The sequence below is a fragment of the Aptenodytes forsteri genome, unplaced genomic scaffold (assembly GCF_000699145.1).
Source record: "Aptenodytes forsteri isolate BGI_AS27 unplaced genomic scaffold, ASM69914v1 Scaffold61, whole genome shotgun sequence".
NCBI classification, from domain to species: Eukaryota; Metazoa; Chordata; class Aves; order Sphenisciformes; family Spheniscidae; genus Aptenodytes; species Aptenodytes forsteri.
Window position 1 is genome coordinate 1,280,438 of NW_008794443.1, and position 19,946 is coordinate 1,300,383.

The 19,946-nt window shown below is 41.1% G+C and overlaps 1 protein-coding gene across 1 annotated transcript in view; it reads right to left on the reverse strand.

Annotated features, from left to right (window-relative positions):
- Positions 1-19,946, reverse strand: part of CAPZB (capping actin protein of muscle Z-line beta subunit) — a 45,617-nt gene that overhangs the window by 12,707 nt on the left and 12,964 nt on the right. Inside the window, exons 3-5 of the mRNA XM_019474762.1 lie at positions 14,251-14,364; positions 1,007-1,148; positions 365-481 (exon numbers count right to left, since the gene is read on the reverse strand). Of these exons, the coding sequence (XP_019330307.1) occupies positions 365-481; positions 1,007-1,148; positions 14,251-14,364 (373 nt within the window). The remainder of the gene's footprint in view (positions 1-364; positions 482-1,006; positions 1,149-14,250; positions 14,365-19,946) is intronic.

Here is a 19,946-nt window from a genome sequence, read left to right on the forward strand (position 1 = left end):
TAAGAAAGTGGGCAAATCTTACAGCTAAAAGTATCTGTCTGGGTAACACATATGGAAGTATAAAAATTTAGGAACACCAAAAGAAAAACTAAGACTTAAAAAGCAAGTCTAAACTCCTACTGAATGCTTTATATTTTTAATTGAAAGCTATACTGCCATCAAGCAAAGTTCAAGGGGCTTCCTGGTAATTACACACTTACGCATTAACTGTTTCACTGGGCTGCATACGCAGCAGGAGAATAGATGTTTATACAACACCTCACAAAATCAACTTTTTGTTCCTGACTGGGGCTACCGGGTATATAAATAAGGAAAGGCATGCCTTGGGTCTGCGGCATACGCTCATGCCAGTATACAGACATACCTGCCTGGTAAGGCTCCCTCCAAGGTTCATGGTACCAGAACCAGTTTTATTAGTCTGCAGCCACAGCATCACTGTGGAGGTCAGCTTGTAATGAGCAGTACGACCACTGGATTTCTCCTAGAAGTGGAAGGATAACAAAAAGGATAGAGACAAAAGGTTAAAATCCCTTCAAAAACTAAATGGTGGCTGGCCCCAAAGACCCCATCAGCAACAGCACAGATATGTATAACTCCACTCCCATAGCACAGTCTGTTTCTTAAAAACAATTGCAAGTGTGCACATTCCCCTAATTGTCCAAAGCAAATCTAGTTAGAGCAATTTAACCTCCTATTACCTTGTTTTTATTACCTAATTAGTGATATTTATCTGTAGACCTTTATGCTAAAAAAAAATAATAATCTCGGGATCACATGCACGGAAAGTAACATACTTTCAATTCTTCTGGGATTCTTTTTGATTACAGCCCTGACTTATCTCTATCCAAATTGCTTCAGGGAATTTTCAAAAATTAACAGGGGAAATCAGTTTACAGCCCCTAACACAATATTGCATTGTTCAGTGGAACACCTGTGCTCGTTAATTGTCTGGAATTAACTGGGTTTTGTTTTCACTTAGGAATATCAGCTGCCCCAGAGGCTGTACCTGAACCTCCACCACGTGGATGGAATCCCAGCATCCCTTAATCTTCTTTGATCCATCTCCAGCTTTCTTAATGAGGATCACCCCGGCAAAACCATGATCCAGATCCCAGAGGTAGACAGAGGAGACTCCACCTTCAAAATACCTGCAGGATGCAATCCAATAGGCATGTTAAAAGTAAGCGGGAGCCAAGCCAGAGTCAGATATCAATAATAATCTTAAATAAGCACAATCTCTATATCCTAGTAAAGATATTTTTTTTAAGACGGCACACTCTCACCAGTTATATACCTAGAAAAGCAGCAGTTTAAATTATTTTACAATACAGAGACTTTAATTACAAAAAACTGCACAATTCTCTAAAGGAGAATAAAAGTCTAGTGAGAAACAGAGCTAGCTACAGATTTCTACAGTACTTGGAGCAAACAATTCCTCTGATTCCAATTAACTATGACAGCTGGTAAAAGCACAAGCTACAAAGTAGGCTGAGAGTAAGGCTTTATTTTACAGTTTGGTCTTTTTTTTTTTTCCTTTTCTCTCGCTATTGGGAAAGTCTGGAAGTTCTTTACAACAAAGTCTGCTAATTAAGACAAAAGGGAGCAAGTAAGTAGCTTTATGCTGCTGTCTCAAAAGTTTGTGTGAGGCTGACTTATTGATTTATTGCAAATAGAGTTGAACTGAAACCAAGGTTCTTAGAAATGAAGGGATGCCCTTGAGGTTTACATATTATTCCAGCTTCAGATGCAGTATACAATAGAGAGTAGGCTAGATTACCTAACTCTCAGGTTTCTGGTAGCAAAAAGTACGCTCTTAGAAAACTAACAAAGCAATGACATCTGCAGAACCCAGCTCCTCCTTTATAACACTAGTGCTAGGCTCCTTATGTGCCAGATGAAAGACGCACTTTAAAGTAATATGGTAAACAACCCAACGCTGTAGGAAGAAAGATGCACAAGAACCAATTTTGGCTTCTAGAAAACCGAAACTATAACCCACAGCATTTTACCAACTGTTTCCATTCTCAAGTTACCAAACAGCCATAAGGAGAATCGAGCAAAAGGGAATACTCTTTCATGGCGCACAACTCAGATCTCAGCGATGAACGCATGCTGAACAGAATCACCACCTCCTGCGAAGAACTAAGGAAAGGAGGAGAGGCAACTTCAGCTAAGCCTGAAGATCAATGACAAGACATTCTAGTCGTCAGACATTTCTACTCTCTTCTGAGCATCTACTGCCGTCCTGCAAGTACATACAAAAAGCAGACAAAACACCTGAGAATTCATTGTCTGGAGGAGAGCAAAAGCTCATCACCCAAAGACGCGAGGAGCTGCTATGATTGACAGTTCCCAGCAGCTAAACTGGGAGAGAGTCACGCAAATTAAACCGTTCTACGTTCCTGCCTCTTACTGTCATGAGCGAGACGATCACATAGGTCTGCAAGTGACTGCATGTTTTTCCTCCTCTGCAAGAAAGGAAAGTATCACTCATTGCCAACATGAAAAACTTGTTGAACCCTCCCACCTTCGTGCTCCCCTCCTTTCTAAACACGAGCCTGACAGTTGTTAATGGCATTTAAGATTTGATTTACTGTGCATTTTGGACTTCATGTATTAGCTTGAAGTACTGTAGATCCAAGAACACTAACCCATCCTTTTCTACAAGTCAGGAGAAAAGATCTTGGGAAGTTAATGCAAATAACACAGGCAACTTTCAACATTTTCCCTGCACTTACAGATCACTTCAGTATGTTGTTTCAAGAAGGCAGAGTCGCCAAAAGAGCCCCAGTTCTTTCTAATCGCATGCATCCGAGTCTGTATCAAAAACAATGCTGACCCCAGGAGGGGTATAAGACTTCATATTAACTCACCACATCATTTTATTTTTAATGGGTCACTACTGGTACTCATCACCAAGCTTAGCCTGGGCATTTAAGTAACCAACACACGCAGCACCGTCCCATGACATTTGTCAAGCCACTGATAATACACCATTAAAAAAGAAAAGCCCTTTGCTCCACAGGCATGCTAAAGCCAGACTTCCAGCAGGCAATTTAAATCTAACAAACCAACAAACACCCTTTTTATATCCCCTGGGGAATTCACAAATGGATTTTGGTTAATGCAGTTAATGGGAATTTCAGTCCCGCAGCAAACCTCATTTCCAATCTAAGTGACCCTTCCTTTGACAAAAAGGGCAGCGTGAATCAAAGGCCAGAGAGCAGAAGCTATTGTCCATTTCATGACCAAGTCTCCTTAAAAAAAAAATTCATATATAGAATAAGTGAATTCACTCAAAATGAACTGGCAGCTACTGAGAATATTACAGTGTGTACAGACAGTTTCCCCATTACCCACTTTATGAGCTTGCTATGAGCATGAAACATTAATTAAGAGAGGGACCGAAACAAGGGTTTTGGAAATTTATTCTTACCTACTGTACTTTGATCCTAATGACATGAAACAGGAAAAAAATAATTTTTATGTGGTTCACCTTTATGAGATTTTACATAAAGGCTTTTGTGGGTATTTTAAGAATGTGCTAAAATGTTGTCTGAAACCACATAAAACCATCCGAAAAACCTCCCGCCAGAACTAACAGCGCACACATGGAAACGCTTTAACTTGCCTTTGTATATTTAATGAATCAAATATAGTATGAATATTGTTTTAAATACCAACATGCTATTTCAATAAAATTGCTTTGCCATAGCCAGATCCAGTATCTTGAGACTCAAACAACAATGCCAGCGATTGAACCGTTATGAATCCAAGGCACGCCGGGATATATATTAGCCAAAGCCTCCTCTGTGCTTCAGCAATATATAATCACTTCAAAAATTCACTCCTTCATGGGGAGAAAATATATATCATTGATCACTACGTTAGATTTCATCTTTCCTCACAGAAACAAAAATGCACTGAAGTGGGATTTCTGAAGACTATCTAAACCCAGGAAAGTCATGTTTGGAGAGGGGAACATTCCTTGAAACCTGTTTTCTTCAAGAAAAATGAAGAAGTGCTACAGGTTAATTGGCTGCTACGTAATAGAAAACTGGATGACAGACTGATTGGTAGGAATTTAAATCCACATTCATGAACTTGGGTTTGCTGCAAGAAGGCTGGACCACCTCCAAGAAACCCCTTCACCACAGATTAAAAAGCAGCACTTATTAAAATTGAAGCAGGAGAGGTAACCAGCTTGGAAAAGGTTCCTGGAAGGCGTAAGCTGGTATCTTCTGTGTTAAAGAAATGGATGAGCAAACCAGAGCACAGGCCCATCAAAGTTACATGCATTAGTTGCAGCAAAACAATTTGAAAGCACTACAGAGCTCCTGGATCGAACAGAATTTTCTTTGGTTGCCCGTTCTGGATACCCCTGCTTGTGGTACATTATCCTCCCGCACAACAGCAGTCGTAAAAGGCGATCTGTCTTCTTTAGAAGCTCAAGTCCTCTCCCAAAGCATCCAAGGCCCAGCACAAAGCAATCAGCAGATGCTTTTGAGACGTACAAGAGGTCTGACGTAGGAGGAAAACTCCAATTCGTACTGGGGTACCTCAGAAACATCCCTAAAGGATAAACCATTTCCAAAGGACAGCAATTCAATGCAAAGCAATCTCTCCTCTTCTGCTTAAGGACACGGATCTCTCCAGGATGTTCTCTGGGTTTACCCACAGGCAAAAGTTTGTTATAAAATGATGAAAAAACGTAGTCTTATGGTTGTCACGTCCCTTTATTAATAACCAAAACACTGCCAAATGATATCCCTGTCCTCTCCGAGGACAGCCAGTGTTCTTCCATCTCTAGTAAAATTGCTTTTTACAAGTTTGCCCAGAAAGGTGATTAAAAGGCATAAGGCCCAATGTAATCATTCATTCTCTTTACAAAATTCAGCATAGCATTTCACTCAAAATCAATTCTAGTTTTAATGTCACGATCAAACACTTAAGTTTTATATCCGTTACTCATCAACCACAGAACTCCTGGAAAAAGCTGTTCTATACAAAAAATGTCACACTTAAGACTGACCTACTTTACGAATGCAAGAATAAAAGAAAATATTTAAGCTAAGAGTGATCCAAAGCTTTATGAAGTGTTTGAAGTTTAAGCGGGTGGAGACACAGGATGGAAACTTGTTTAAGGAACTCGAGCTGTATCCATGAAATGGAGAGACTGCGGCCAGAACAAAGCCGTAACTTCAAGAGGGATGTGATAGGGGAGGAAATCCCCCAGCTTCCAACACAGACCTCAAGAAAGGAGAACAGATTAATCACTTTGTTTTACCACTAAAGGACAGACCAGAAAAGGCACTGTAACTTTCCCGATAGCATTCTACTTCCCCCAAGCCCTGCAAATGAATGCTGGACCCTATACTGAGAAAATGAGTTTCCACCACACAGCAGTAAAAACAAGCTATGACTTTCAATTATACTTCAGAACCAAATCACTCATCCATAAAAACACTTGTGTATTTTCCAGAAAGTAACTGAGAGCCAGAGACACTGGGTGGTTTTTTTCGTATCTGGCTTATGGCTCTCGCAGCACTAAGCCACAAAACCCTGATGCCAAAGTACCGATACCTGGAACCTCAGACTGGCTATGCAAACCTTCAAGAGAGTTGCACAGTGTTTCAAACTGGCTCATTTAAAGCAGCAAAATATATTCTCTTTTTTTTCCCCCTAAAGGTTGCATAGCTATTTCTTCCAGCTACAAAAGTTCAGCATAGAAAGGGAAATGTCTCCATCTATTTAGATCAACAGACTTCCAAGAAACCTGTCATTTAAAAAACCTACCCCAAAGGAAAATACTGAGCATTCAGCTACAAATGTTTTTACAAGAGTGACAATGACTAAAGTCACAATCTGAGAAGCTAGTGGCTAACAGCAACCCAAAAACATCACCTAGAAGACTAGGTGAGGAAGCAGGCGTTTCAACTATTATTAAAACAGATGACTGTAATGGCAAGTGACTTGGCACAATTTTCACCGAGTCCTTCCCCTATGCCTGCACCCTGTCATTTCAAACCAGCACATAAAGAGCAACAGAAATATGAAGGAAGTGACAAGTTTCAGCAACCCACCCTCCGCCAAACCCAAAACCATTGCTAAGGTTTTGGATCATTCAAATCACCTGCCATCTTGTAGCTCAAGCAAGGGGAAAAAAAAGTCTTCAGGACAACATCAAGAGATCAGAGGTGTCACTAAATAATTTCATTGCCTGTGTCCTCCACCCAGCTTTCTAGTAATGAGGCTCACGAGCCTGTTCTTTAATAAAAAGGACAGGTTGGTACCAGGAACCAACCAGGATGTAACACTTCTCCCACTGGCCTGAGTACAGATGATTTACAATTCCTCCCTCCCTCCTTCTCTGGTCCCAGGAGTGCAATTGTATAACACTTTCAGAATGTTACCTAAATACTTAAAATGAAGAAGGTAAAATGTTTGTGTATTTAGACCAGCTGGTTTTCACCACAGTTTATGAACACAGCCCAAAGTATGCTTGTGGACTCTGTACAGGTATTTTACAGAAATTCTTTCCAGCATACACAGGTGCAAAAATCCCTCAAGCAAACATACCAATCTCGTTAGGTATGTGTAACTTCAATGCCAGTTGTACTTAAAAGCACACATCTGGACCATGGTGGGATGACTCAAACTGCGAAGCAGAGTTGTGAAGTGCAAGAACTCTGCAAGGAAGGAAAACAGTATCCAAACAATGGGATCCTGAAGGTTAAAAATCCCCCAGAACCTCCCATTTTGTGCTTTCTAGTACCTTTCATTATTTAAAAGAAAAAAAAGTGCATTGCTCACATTTTCCTTACCATCCAATTGCTCTTGGCAGATGGAAACTAATGACCAAATCCCTTTTGAGAAGTCACCTGGAAACAGTTCCATTAGCCACCTAATAAGCAAGACAATGGGTCACTTTGTAACATGTCCAAACGCGTAACTGGTTCATTAACTACCAGGAAGCACCGACTGCTTACAAATCTTTCACCCGTACCCATCCGTTCGACCAGCATGCTCTGCAGAGACAGCCCACTGCTTCATCCACTGACAGTCTGACACATTTTAGACTCTGCCAGCTATAATTCAAATATGGGTAGGAGGGGAAAAGACAGCAGCAGAAGTCTTCTGCGTCATGTATTAAGTTTGCCAAAGTCTGTGCAGACTACAGATTTCATGTGACATACTGCTTTCTTCAAGCAGGCATGTATCAGATATGCTACAAGATGGCTATTATTTGTTAAGTTACTCTGCCTTCAATTTTCCATCATTAAAACACCGTACATTGTGAGAGCGTGAGGTAAATTTCTGTAAGTGCAAGCACAGCCATGTATTGCTAGAGATAATCAGTTCAAAAATTCCAGATCATAATTCACTGGCATTTTAAAATTTAGTCTCACTCCATTTTTGAAAGCATGTAAGCAATTTCTTACTAGGGATTTAAAACCTTCAGAGAAGGGTGTTTGAGGATAGCACTGCATCATCAGTGCTGACCTCCTAATACAAGCTTTCCCTCTCCAGTGTTCAGATTTTATGTAATCACAGAGAACCGTGGGAACCCAAGGGAAAAACTCCTCCTCCGCTGAATATCTCAGATTCAGAAGATAAGAATGTAGTCTGTACAGAGCTGCTCCACAATGAAGCACCCAAAGAAAGAAAAAAAAAAAAAAATCTGATGAAAAGCAACTAATTCAGTTTTCACAGCATGACAGTACGCTTAATTTTTTCCTCTCTCCTTCTACATTTGCTCTAATCTGTGTAATATATGTATCAACAACTCCAATACTGATTTTCTTTTGAGTTTTGAGCTGCCCATGGGCGAGTTAAGGAAGGGACCCCAACACTGCTCTGTTTACTCTTACATCTAAACAATTTCCTTGGGAAAACATCATGGTTTTAATTTTAAAAGCACACGAACATTAAAGCAGCGAGCATCTTGGCAGTTTAGATCTGTCTTATGAGACTTCATCTTGTACTTATCAGTCTAACCCGGAGGCAAGAATCTCATGGATGACATAATCCTGATGTCACACCCTATTGTGCAAAACCCTAGCCAGCAGTGAGATGGAAAGTCAGGTTTCCTTAGCGCTAGGATGCATAACAAATGCATCTGGATTCAATCTGCAGGGCCCTTGCTGTGAAAACCACAGTAACTATCATGCCCAAGAGAAAGCCATCACAAAGGGCTAGTAACCATTAATGAGGAACAGTGAGCTAATGGCAATAAAGTCACTTCAAAGCTTTCCATGGGTTTTTAGTTTAGGCAAACTAGGTTTACATCTAAACACAGACGGAACGCTTATATAAAGAGCTCACAGCTGCCTAATCACTTTGTGAGTTGAAAGTTGCACTGCAGGCTGCAGGAATCGAAGCTCAGCGACCGCTCCCCCATGCACACCTACGGGCCTGAGCGCTGGCAGGCTGTGCTAAAACCAAAAACACTAATTACGCCTCTTACATCTGGTGCTCTCCTTCCATTTACTTGGTGGAATCGGCGCTGTTCCACGCACAAAATAAATCAAATTTGGTCAAACAGATAAATACAGCAATTGCTACAAACCTTGCGAGAAGTGCAAAGTATTTTCAAAATTGGAGAGGAACGAACTCCACTCAGAGTACCTCATGGTCTATCAGACCAGGTAAAGACACGTATCAGACCAGGTAAAGGGATATACAAAGGCAGGGAAGGAGAAGTCAGATGACAAACTACAGCAGCACTCTGAAGGAGTTAAAGTCTAAGGGCAGCATTAACAGAGGTTTGCCATTTTTTCATACCAAAACAAGCAGACAAAGGCTAATATCAGAGGTGGTTCAAGCACACAATCCAAAACAAATGAAGAAAAAAGGTAAAAACAGCTAAAAAGGGGAAAGCTATCCAGTAGCTTACGGGACATTTGAACATACTTGGTGGCTGAGACGATGGCACAGAGTTCAGTGGCGAGGAGCCGCAGAGTGAAGCCAAAATGAGACATCCCTGAAGCAAACCGAGGCTGTTCAGTGAGATTAAACACACTGATAAGAACAAGAGTCAGTCCTGAGCACTCTGAAAATTAAAGGGTAAGCTTGTCTGTCACTGGGACTTCACTGGTGTACCTGACCAGCAGTTGAGTCCCCTCAAGCTCTCTAGCAAATGGCTCCTGAATCTACGTATTCCTGAAGGCACATGCGTACAGGAAATTCTTGTAGCCTTTCCTCCTCCAGCTGAAAAGAGAAAGGTGATGGATGTTCAGTTTAGGCAGTATCTACGCTGCAGAGAGTACTGCAAATGCTTGGTTGGCAGGGGCACCATCCTCAGCACTGCCAACACCATCAAAAATTTGAGTGACTAACTCCATTTCGGACAGGATTCCAATCCAAAATTCAATAACAAGAGGATTACCCACAATGAAGACATTTTAGAGGTCAATCCTCTCCCAGACCTCCTTCCGCTCCTACCAAATTCCTTGTCCAGAGCTCTAATACAACAAATTGAAAATGGATCAACATCAAAACACAGATAGAAGCAGAAGTTCAAAAGGCTTCATGGCTTACTCTGTTGAGGGAACTCAAAACCTTAATCAATAAAAACATTTTCAGGAGCAGAATGATTAAGAGGAGCGTTTTATCTTCTGATTTTTAACAGCTTAAAAAAAAAAAAAGTACCAATAAATCCAACTTAACCCAAGAAACAAAGAGGTAAGGGATAGCTTTCTAAATGTATGTCAGCTTACTAAACCGGCCCAAAGTTGCCAGAACTCATCTTGTTTGTAGAAATATTCAGATCAGCAGCATCCTTCCCCAGGGAGTTCTATTTAATCACTTCAGAAACTATTTCTTCCAGACAACAAAGAGCGATTAGATTACTTAATTAAAGCACTGATTATCTCCAACCCAAAACAACAGAACACAGAATCTAAAATAGATAAGATTTATCCAGATGCCCTGGTCCTCATTATGCTTTGATTTCAATCAATCGCACACACACGTCAAGCAAAGGGCAATAAATTACAACCATGTGTTTGAAGAAATTATCTTCGCGATATTGGAAGTGGAGAGCCAAGGCTCTAACCGAATGGTGTAAGATATTAGACTTCCATCTGGGAATAATAACCTACTGAACAAAAACATACCAGGGCATTAGCTTCAGGCAGTGTCTGAGTTAAACCTGGCAGCAGGAGATCTAAATTAAACAGTTGTTTTTTGGGAAAGTGACATGCACTTTGCTAAAACAGATAACCAAGAAATATGCTTGTTGTTTAACATATAGAATAGAGAGGGAATTAAAACCTAGTATGATTCCTCTTTAACCCAGAGAGACATGAACATGCCTCTAGAAATAAAAGGTGGGCAACTCTAGAGATACTTAAAGGTAGTTTGCATTAAAACAGACACTTACAGGGAACAACTCAGCACTGGTTAGGAGGCACTGAAGATTCAGCTAAGCTTTTCTTCTCAAGCTTTCATGATTTGAAACAACTCCATGCGATACTACAAGACTCCTCCAAACTTATTTTCACGCTACAGTCACTCGGTGTGCTGGCCAGTAAGCTTTTGGGGACAAAACTCAAATTTAAGACTAGTCACCAGCAAGCAAATCTGTATGGATTATTGCACACAAATTGTTAACAAATGCATAACAGGCTGTTTCCCTCAAAACACCCACGCTAGCAGGTGCCAACCCCTTGGGAAATGGCAAATACATGCCGATGACTCATTAAATGTAGGTGGATACTTACCACACCTGATTAGAACAGAAATCTAAAAAGGACTGGTATGTGGGCCAAATGGGACTGACAGAAGGAAAAACTGAAGCTATCTGAAGTCTTGGGAGACGCCCGAGATGAACTCGCTCAGATATTATCAGTTACTGTGCGTAAAGGTAAAATGGGAGACAATCCAGAGGGAGCTTGGACCGTATGCTGAGAGCAGAGTGTGAATAACACATATTCTCAAAAGTACTTATTTTTCTATAGAAAGGAAACATGTTCCTCTTCCGCTCCTCGCTGCAACGACCAGTATAAGATGTATTTTAAAGCTGGGGAGCGAAGCGAGCACCATGCAGAGCAACGTCTCAGGGACAAGTGCTTACAAGGTATTAAGATACACAACATCTTTCTAAGACGGGCAGTCCATACTGGCTAGATGTCTGCAAGCACAAGATCCAGCAGTTTAGCCCAGCAAGGCTGGAAACAAAGCCACAAACTGCTTTGAAAAACCTAGCAGAAACCCTCATTATAGGAATAAAATGTCTAACAGCCCAAGAAGTTCAAGCACACTGGAGCCCGGTGCTCTCTGCGAATGACTGCTTACATAAGATTATTTTTGTATTAACTTTACCTCTCTACCATAAAACACAGCATAGCTGTGGTTAGAGGTGTAGTTCAAAAACATTCTCTACCCCGTAGAGAGAGGGACAGAACAGCCTCTCAAGGGACTGCTGTATGAGAACCTGATGTGTCAGATCAGAAGCTTCTCTCTCAGCATCGTTTTCATCCTCTTAAATCTGCAATGCAAGCTGAAAGTCTAACAGTGCAACAGCCACTGCACTTAAACTCACATTTTTAAAGAAAGAATTTGTAATGTGAAGTATCGATTAGATTTGTGTCACCTATGAACGGTCTGGGTGGACGGACAACCCCATCAGAGTGAACAGAGACAATTAAAGTCTCTGCAGGTCAATCCAAGAAACTTTTTTCGCACACTGCCTACAAAACGAACGCCGTTACTGGAAGGTGGACCTGTTATAAATCTTCCCATATAGCAGAAACCATAATTTCCACAAAAGATACAGTACTGAAGACTGCCAGCACGCTGCTTATTTTTTTTGAGTAATACATCAATGCTTTCAAACGAGCCTGAAATATTTCACAATGCTGGAAAATCTCTGTTGTCACTGGCTCCGGAATTTGAAATGACACTGATAACTTTGTCCTGGAACCAATGCATCGTGCACTCCTTTCCCAGCACTGCAAGCTGCCAAACCAGAAGGCCAGTGACACCTTCAATCGACATCACATGGCTCAGACCTACTTCTGGCTTTACAGTGGGTACACGCAGTATTAGTTTCCAGCTCTAGCAGACCATGGAAATTACATCACTGCAATTGCCATCTTGTTCCCACTGCAACCCTCCCCACACTTCAGACTCCCACATGGCTTCAGCAGCTGTTATGCCGGTAATTGTTACAGTCATTCCCAACCTGATACGTTGGCAAGACCAGCACGCAGCAGCGAGGAAACCTGGCACTTGTTACCTCCGCCTCATTTTACCCCCCACTCCAATCTCCAAGTAAAAATTAAGCTTCTGCTGTCAAAATACAAAATCCAATTGTCTTATTAAGGAAACTGCAGAGTCCAACTACTAGAACAAAAGCATGTTTCTATCCAAATCTCCGTTGTAGGTAAAGTACAAATCATTTCCAATTTCAAGCATGAGGAACCCTTCAAATGGTCAGGTTAAGTTTCCCTAACTTCACAAATTCTTTCAAGAAATGCCACAATTTTTACACCACTCAGCAAAATGTAAGCCACCCTTCTCCTCTTTTTCTGACACATTTTTGAGATCATAACATGCATCAAAGCGTACTGTGCTGACAGATGCGCTTATCTAGTCTGACTACACTGCAAGCCATAATACCTCCGTCATTTCTGGCTGATGACACGAGAATGAAGTCTTTGTGAGAAATCCCTCCCGTATGCCCTCTAACAACGTACTGCCTATAAAACCTGGACTGACAAACTGAAAGATGAAATTTGATACAATCTCGCCTTTTGGTTCCATACAATGTATTAAGACTACTGTTGCACCACATGCTGAACAGGGCTCAGCAGATTCACCTAACTCTGAGAGTAACCTGTACCGCGCTTTCCTTCCTGCAAATGAAACCTTTTTAAAGGAGTTATTGTATCCAGCCATGACTTCACGGTCATCTGTTCAGAGAGGGATTTAAAAAGACAGTCTTGGTTCCACAAACCTACTCATTTTCATCTCAGTGTATTAAAAATCCTATCGCTCCTGGTCTGTTCTGCACCTGGGGAGTAACTGCAAACTTCTCTTTGCTGCATATGCAAAATTCCTTTCTTCCAGTAAGTTCAGATACCAGTAACAACTGTTACTTGCAAGAGAAGTCGGATACCTATGAAAATAATGCATGAAAATAAGTAAAAAATTGGTACCTGTAACAAAAGCGTGAAGATTACACGTTTGGACAGGCTACATTTACATCAAGCCACATCTTAAAATGAGTAGAAAATCTAGCAAGAAAAGTACCTTTTTATCTGCTTTTGTCAGCATTGTAATATACAGTGACACATGATGAACCACATCTAAGGATGTGTTTTATCTCCCTTTTTGGGCAACATGAAGAAGCAATGAGGTTCGTTCACCTTTTTCATGGTCATTAGGCATCTCCAATAAGAAAGCATCCCGTTACTGGATAAAGCAGTAAGTTCATTTTGCTTTGCGACACACGCTTCCTTTTTAGATTTAGCATTACTATTTCCATCCCATCACCGCTTAGGAGACCACAATCTAGAAAGACGACAGCTAAACCTGATCACATCTCAAGACCTTGGATGTGATTGCAATGCAAGACCAGCGCAGTCCCACCTTTCAGAAAAATTGTTCAACTGACAAGTCACCCAGGCAGCTTCCTACTGCTGCTTTAAAAAAGACACTGCCTAATCTACATTTATCTTACACATGCTCTATTAATTCCTTTGCTTTACACCTACCTCTTCAACAAGACAGGGCCTAAAACAAGCTTCAGAGAATGGCGCTTGCAGCAGAAGTACGTTAATCCCCATACAACTGCTGCATCTCAGTATACTAGCGCCTGTCATTTTACTGGAAGATGTGAAAGCTGCTGCTATATATATAGATATTTTGAAAGAGTACCGTCTTGAGGGAATGGGAAAAGCAGATGGTTTAAGACTGAACTTAGTCAAGATCAAAGAGAACACAGGTCATCTCAGGACAAAGACGCCATTAATCTGTTAAAGGGGGGAGGGAGGTAGGAAAGCACCTCAGCATCTGCCTCTAGCATCAGCTGACAAATTTGATCATGTTTTCGTATCGTGAAATCACAGCGGATACGCTTCCCACCAGCAGATCAGCAGCTGCCTACCCTTCTTCCTCTGCTATACATTGGTATGCCACTCTCAGAGGCAGCTAGCGACCACATTTTAGACTCATTGTGTGCATTGCATGCCTGCTGAAGGAAACAAAGAAAGCAGAGGGCTCTGTATGGTAGAACTGACATACAAGTCTCTGTACTGGTCAAAGGCATTGTTGGCTTCCACCTCCAGCTTGCGCAGGCGAGCAGATGGCATGGCACCGTCTTCCAGGGGGGGATCGTATTTGTTACTCCATGGTGATCTGCCAAAGAGACAAGGGAAACAGAGACAGTTAGACAACCGAGACAAACTCTGAGAGGTTTGAGATCAGTGGGTCTGACCTGATCCACAGATGCTGAACTTCCAAAAAAGCAAAAGGTACCGAGAGCAGTCTACCTGTACAAATTTCAGCCTCAACAGCCATTTCAAACACTGACAAAAAGGGGACACTGACTCCCCAAAGTTTACAGAGTACCTGGGGAACACTCCCCGTCTTCAGGTTTCTGCTATATAAATAATCATGCTTGGGTTTGAATCTGTTCCTTCTTAAATACTCAAAAATGAGGCCCCAGCTGTTGCACATTAGGTATTTAAAATTATTTTCATGCAAATACAAATAGATTGTGTAGTTTATTTGGGATCTGACAGTATTTGAGCCAAACACTGCTGTCCAAATTCTCCTCCCCTATTTTGCTTTGAAATAAACTCTACTTTTAGCATAACGTTAGGAAAACGTTTCAACAGTTTGAAGGATTTAACAGGGTTTGTAAAGCTGCAGGTTTTACTACGATTTCTGCAGGTGTGGAAGAGATTTTGTGCTCTTAATGAAAGACTTGGTATTAAAAGATTAATGGAACCCTTTGCCCATCTGCTTGAGACTTTTATAATTCCCATTCTGTAAACCTGCATTCTCCATTTCCCATTGGAATAACCAACCTACGTATATCACTGCTAGTTTAAAGAAAGGTACCTCTACCCTTTACCTACTCACTTTTCAAAATACTCCAGCCTACTAGCGCTAGGTCTTAATGCAGTCCATACGTAAGGGCTTTTTTCTCAGTAGCCATTTGTTCTTCATTTCTCAGAAAGGCATCTAGTTTTGACATCTTTAATGCAAAGCACAAAGAACAGGCCGTGCTTCGCTCTGGCTTTGCGCTTTCACAACACTTCACTCCTCCCTACCACATCTGACTCAAAAGGTGAGACACCAGGAAAAGCTAAATCATTATGTCACTTCCACCCAGAGCAATGTTTTTCAGGTGGTGGTTCTCATTTTAAAACAGTTGCTTAAAACTGGGTTGCTTTGGAGAAAAGTCGACAGCTACAGCAATGCTCCTTTACCTAACAACTCTCTGAAATCTGGAAAAGATAACGCACAAAAATCACCACCGGTGCTATCTGCGGGATTCCCAAATGGCACACCTACGCCCATCAGGCAGTACGCCCAAAACCAAACACCAAAGTTCAGGGAGACAGATCATTGACCTCGCTATCATGACGTCTGCAAAAGCAAAGCCAGGGTTTGTATGCCAGGCAATGCAGAAGTGTACTGCTACCTTATCACCGGCATTCATTAGGATGCACTTACTTTTTTCTTTCTCTACTGAATTTTAAAAGGCAGATTCCAAAAAAAGCCTACTGTTTTCTGTAAACACGGAACACTGTGCTTCTCCATCATGTACGAGGAAATCGGTGAGCAGAGAACCCATGCAGAAGCCACAGTCAAGATACTTTTAATCGTAAATATTAGATGTCTTTTGCGGGCTGCAGGAATGGGATTTAAGGGAAGCCTAGTAACATAGATTCTTCTAGCTAGCAGATTGTGGCATTTTCAACCCATTACAGTTGGAGCCAGCAGCAATTTCACCTAAAAAAAAAAAAAACAACCTCATAACACAACCCCATTTTTTTTTTCTTTTTGTGGAAGAGTACTCACAACACATTTAAAAACTTAAATGGAGGCTATTTGAAGAAAGACAGACGGACAAGCACTTAAATTTCAAAAGTCAGACCTCTAATTTCCCTAAAAGAGAATGTTTTTTGTTTCAGCTAACAGGTTTCAGTGTTGTTGGCACCAAATTCCCCATAAGGATTCCATTTAATAGAGTGATCAAACATACTTAGAGTGGAAATGTATGGACAAAGTCAGGGACCTTGAAGTCGTATTAAAAAAAAAAAAAACCACCTTAATAAAAGCTCTGCCTTGACGATGTGGATTCCACGGCTGTTTGATATCCTCCACAAACCTTTGTTATTACAGGAGCACTCGCAGAAGTGCCTGCGAGACCATGCGCACAAAAGGCTGCTCCCACAAGCAGCAGCGTGATAATATGAAGAAACCGAAAATTATCTATTTATGAAGATCCAAGAGAGACTCCAAATATCTATCTTCTGGTCTGATTCACGTTCAACATGGAGAAAATCAAGCCTGTCTAAATATGAGGAAGGAGTAAACTCTGATGGGCTAAGCATTAGGATATTCACTTCCCTGTGTGCTGCCCCATGAAACTGATGGAGTTATCACCTGAATGGCCAAACACCCCGCACCAGCTTTTTTCCAAAGCTAATTCCCAGTCAAATTGTAAAGCCACTCAAAAAAACCCCTACAAAACTTGATTCCCAGTGAGAAAGTCTGACTACCTAGCTCCATCTTTTCTGCCAAAGTAGCATGAGGCTCTGTTGTCCGCAGAAAGCTTTGAAATCCTTGGATTAGTATTAAAAGAAATGCAATTAGCAACCTCTCCAATAAGAAGAAAACTGGTGTTTAGTTTGAAGCGTGCAGTGATTGGGGATGTAGCATGTTGCAGACAGGGAACAGTATTTCTTGGGACTTCTAATCGAGCGTGTGGTTCTGAAAAATCTTTGTGGAAATATCAAAAGCTTTTAAAAGCACAGTAAACTCCTCCTAGATTTCGGCCTAATTGATTAAATTAGTGTAAGAGCCACTTCCCAGTAACAACTTCAGATTTTATGAGGTATGAATAACAGTGTCTGAACACAGGCACAGAATGGGATTAACACACGCACATGTCAGTGTCACTTGGTTTTCAAAGGCTTTTGCTTTGTGCTGAAGGAAAGAATTTACTTCATGAAACAGAGCTGAGACCAATCAATTCCAGAAGGAAGAATCACTTCAATCCAGAATGCTTGAATCAAAAGCCTTAAAGAACAGCATTCTTTAATGCCAGCAATTAATAAATTATGCCTATTCTATACAAACAAATGAAACAGCTTTTCTGAAACCCCATTACTTAATAAGTCCTGAAAATTTCGAAGTGATTTAAAAAACATAAGCCCCCCTGTTTCCTTGTAACTATTTAAGTATCTTCTCAGCAAGAAAGAGATTGAGCGAATTTCAGAGGCAAGCATGAAACTAACCTTAAAGAAAGGGCTGCCACATGCACTAATTAAACACGGAGGGGCGGGGGGGAGCAAGTGTTAGTAGTTATTGCAGCATGTCACAATACTGTTTAACAAGTGCCTTTTCGAGTTTCCTGTGCCTCTGGTGATAGATGCTCATGTCAACAGCCCAAAGAGGATGCAAGGGGACTGCAAGAAACGTATCGCAACTTCAGCGAGAAAGCATCTCTTGAAAGACCCACAAGAAATACAGGATCTAATCCCTTCTCCTGCATCTGCCAGAGAGGATGCAGCTGCGTGAGTACATCTTGTGGAGGGCAGAAGCTGTAAAACTCTAGTCTAGCTACTAATTTAGAACTGATTAAATGCACGTAGCTGCTAACATAGATCTGACCAACTCAAGACATACAAGCTTAATGCACAAATGCTTTTAAAAGGCACCAGGCTCTTTTGTAGAAGGTTGAACAAACTTTCAATGTTGGACTAGTAGCCTAAAGAACATGAGTGAACACTTCACCTTAGAGACCTTCTTACTTCTTGGCCCGCTGCAATAGGTTATAGTTAAAAAAAACCTCATCAAGATTTACACTCAGGCACAATCCAGATGCACTGTTAAACTTTGCATCCATTATCAGTCTCCGCCTCCTATTTCTAGGACAAAATGAATCTCAGCATGTTCTCTGTGTAAATCATCTACAGACAGATATGCTTTTAGTGTAGGTAAGTACCTTTCCTGCAACTCAAAGCGACTGAAACCAATTAATATAGAATCTTTTATAAGCTTACCTGCTTCTGCAATGATGGCCTGAGCCAAAGAAAAAAAAAAACTGTTAAAATATTTTCTGGAATTCCACTTTGAAATAGAATTCTTGAAACATTCTGGATTCTGGCATAAAAAAAAAAAAACCTGTTAAAATATTTTCTGGAATTCCACTTTGAAATAGAATTCTTGAAACATTCTGGCCAGATGAATATAAAACACTACTGCAAATCTGCACAAAACAAAGCTAAATTCTTACTGTAAATCAGTTCCAATTGTTAGCACTAAAAATGTAAGCTATTACACTGAAGCTGCTAGGAAAGCCAGAGATGTAACCCTTATAATCATAACCAGAAGCAGCAGAATGGCTGAGCTGTTAACTCAGGACAGAAGATGAATGGTGGTCGTTACTTCATAGCCTAGCACCCTTCGCTAAGAGAAAAGAATAAAAGCTAGGTGATGCAATATTCACAAAGGTTTCTGGACTATAAGCTTTGTGATTCTTAATTAAATATTTGGAACTATGTCACTGTCACTATAGCCATTAAGAAAAATCGGGCAATGCAAAAAAGGGGGGGGGAATCGCTCTACTGTAATCATCCTAATGGCAAGGTATAGAATAAAAACATTAAGAGAGAGACTGCCTTCAAAGTGGCAGTCAAAATACTGAAAACTCATTGTACCATTCCAGTATTACAGCCCCTTCTACTTCAAAATTTATACTGTAATTACATACAGCTTATATTGTTCAAATATTTTCATTGGTTTTGTCTACAGTCTTCAGAATAAATTAGCTATTTTGGTAGAGAGGGATCCCTTCTGTTTGCTAAAAACTTGGGCCGAGATTCTCATACAGAATAAATGACATTGCATGTCCAAAGTCAGACTCAGTCCCTTGCAAAACATGAGCGAAAGAGCCTTTCCCAGCTGGCAAGTCCACCCTGTTTTGTACACGCAGAAGATGATTTTGTTTAAACCAACTGCTTGCATCATCTCTTTTGTGTTGTTATCCATTCCAAAGATTTTACAGCCTTGCAACAACAGATGGTTTAATTTCTTATCAAGGCCATCACAGTCATTTCTTCTAGATATCCGACTGGTTTTAATTCTCTAAGATATAACTATACTACAGAAAGCCTAAGAGAAATAAGTTAGTCACCCCTTTAACAAGGTAACAACATCGCATTTTAGGCTTCAGTGAATGACTGCAAATGACAGTAAAGAAAACGTGCAGAAACACTGTGGTTTCTAGGAGAAACCACATCTTGTCCTGGAGGCAGACAATGGGGACTGTATTGGGTTTGCGTGGCAAGGTTTTGGTAGCAGGGGGGCTACAGGGGTGGCTTCTGTGAGAAGCTGCTAGAAGCTTCCTCCATTTCCAACAGAGCCAATGCCAGCCGGCTCCAAGATGGACCCGCTGCTGGCCAAGGCTGAGCCCATCAGCGACGGTGGTAGCGCCTCTGGAATAACGTATTTAAGAAGGGGGGAAAAATGCTGCGCAACTGCAATTGCAACCAGAGAGAGGAGTGAGAATATGTGAGAAGCAACTCTGCAGACACCAAGGTCAGTGAAGAAGGAGGGGGAAGAGGTGCTCCAGGTGCCGGAGCAGAGACTCCCCTGCAGCCCGTGGTGAAGACCATGGTGAGGCAGGTTCTGCCCCTGCAGCCCATGGAAGCTAACAGTAGAGCAGATATCCACCTGCCGCCTGTGGAGGCACCCAATGC